This window comes from Triticum urartu, chromosome 1, assembly GCF_003073215.2.
Source record: "Triticum urartu cultivar G1812 chromosome 1, Tu2.1, whole genome shotgun sequence".
Taxonomy (NCBI): Eukaryota; Viridiplantae; Streptophyta; class Magnoliopsida; order Poales; family Poaceae; genus Triticum; species Triticum urartu.
The window spans coordinates 199,527,140-199,528,669 of NC_053022.1; the positions used below are offsets into that span (position 1 = coordinate 199,527,140).

Genomic DNA, 1,530 nt, shown 5'->3' on the forward strand with positions numbered 1-1,530 from the left:
ACATGTATGCAAATGAAATGCACATGATGCAATTGTATGAGATGCATGACACGCAAGCAATGACAAGGTAACAACAACGAATACTGGAAGACACCTGGCACATCGGTCTCGGGGCGTTACAAATACCAACTTGCGGACGACAAGGTAGTACAAGTACCAATACCAAACTAACTTATAATATTTTTTGTCCTGGCCCTAGTGTTCATCTGGTAGAAAATCTTGCAGAGGACCAGCTCTCGCTCCTTCTCTTGCTCCAGGTCCCCGAGGTGGTACTGGTGCATCACCCAGTTGGTCCTCTGCTGGTCGAAGTTCTTGTTGGTGTGAAGCACAAGAACCTTTTTGCTGCCCATCTGTCGGCCATTGACCATCACTGGCAAGGTATTGCCGGTGTTGTGCCACATCGCATGCATGCCGCACTCTGACTGTATCTTGCAACGCGTCCACGTGCCCCTTTTGAACGCCCTGGAATTGTGCCGAAAGAAATGCTTGCTTAGGCCTCAAGGTGCTCGATCAGCTCCTGATCCGTGGGATCGAACTTGACGCCAGCCGGAAGCACCGGCCAATCCTTCTTCGACTTGCATGGGTTAATTCCAGTTATATGGTACTCAATGTATGATCAATCGACTATTTTAAGTGAATGATGAAAGATTTTGACAGATAAGTGGTACTCCAAATCTGAAGTCCAGAATACCCGAACACGCCGCCGGGATTCTTGTGTCACCTCACGCACAGCATGTTGTCACATCAATTCAATGTGTGGACATGATGAATAATTTGACCGACGTATACTAGTACTGCTACTGTACTACTTACTAGTCGTATTTAGTGTCACATTTTAACCATAGGTTTAACTAACAAGTACGCACTTGAAGCCTAAGTGATATATATATATACTGCACAACATCTCCATCATCATTATCAGTACATCCTGCGCAGGTGAGTTAGGATGCACTTGATCCCAGAAAGGTATCTATCCTTCAAACTAGAGGAGTGCTTCAAACTAACAACAGTACATAATATCCAGCAAAAGAGGGCCATGCTACAGCAGCAGAATACATGGCTCAGTCTACATATCAGTACGAATCAAGTTGTGCATATTTGCTGTTGGCATGAACCACGTCGCCGCATGTCGGGTTTGCAAAAGCCATCCATCACATGGAAGCTTGATGTCTTTCACACACTGAAGATTATCTAGCAACAAGCTGTGTCGACGAATCTCTGGATATGATGATTCATGAAACCCATGGTATGATGTGTAAACATAGTCCCCCTGGCGAATGGAAGTTGCATAGCACGGTAATCATCACCGATGATATGATCGATGATTGGTTGGATGATCGGATAATTGAGACCGAGGAACATGGAGTGGTTGTCGAGGCTGTAAACCCGCCTCCAGTTGAATACTCCTGGCCCAACGGAGCTGGGATCTTTCTCGAACACAAAGCAGCCATAGCCATCAATGTCACGAACGCCCCAGGCATTGTGACTGCATGTGGTTTGATGAAATGGTTTGGTCAATTTGGTACGTGC

The 1,530-nt window shown here is 45.9% G+C and overlaps 1 protein-coding gene across 1 annotated transcript; it reads right to left on the reverse strand.

The window, feature by feature from the left end:
• Positions 1-266: 266 nt before the first annotated feature.
• LOC125532802 (NAC domain-containing protein 75-like) lies at positions 267-556 on the reverse strand (the record flags this gene model as incomplete). Its single annotated transcript, XM_048696707.1, has 2 exons — positions 267-428; positions 500-556. Coding segments are annotated over 2 exons (219 nt in total), but the record flags the coding sequence as incomplete, so codon positions are not given.
• Between the last annotated feature and the right edge of the window lie 974 nt (positions 557-1,530).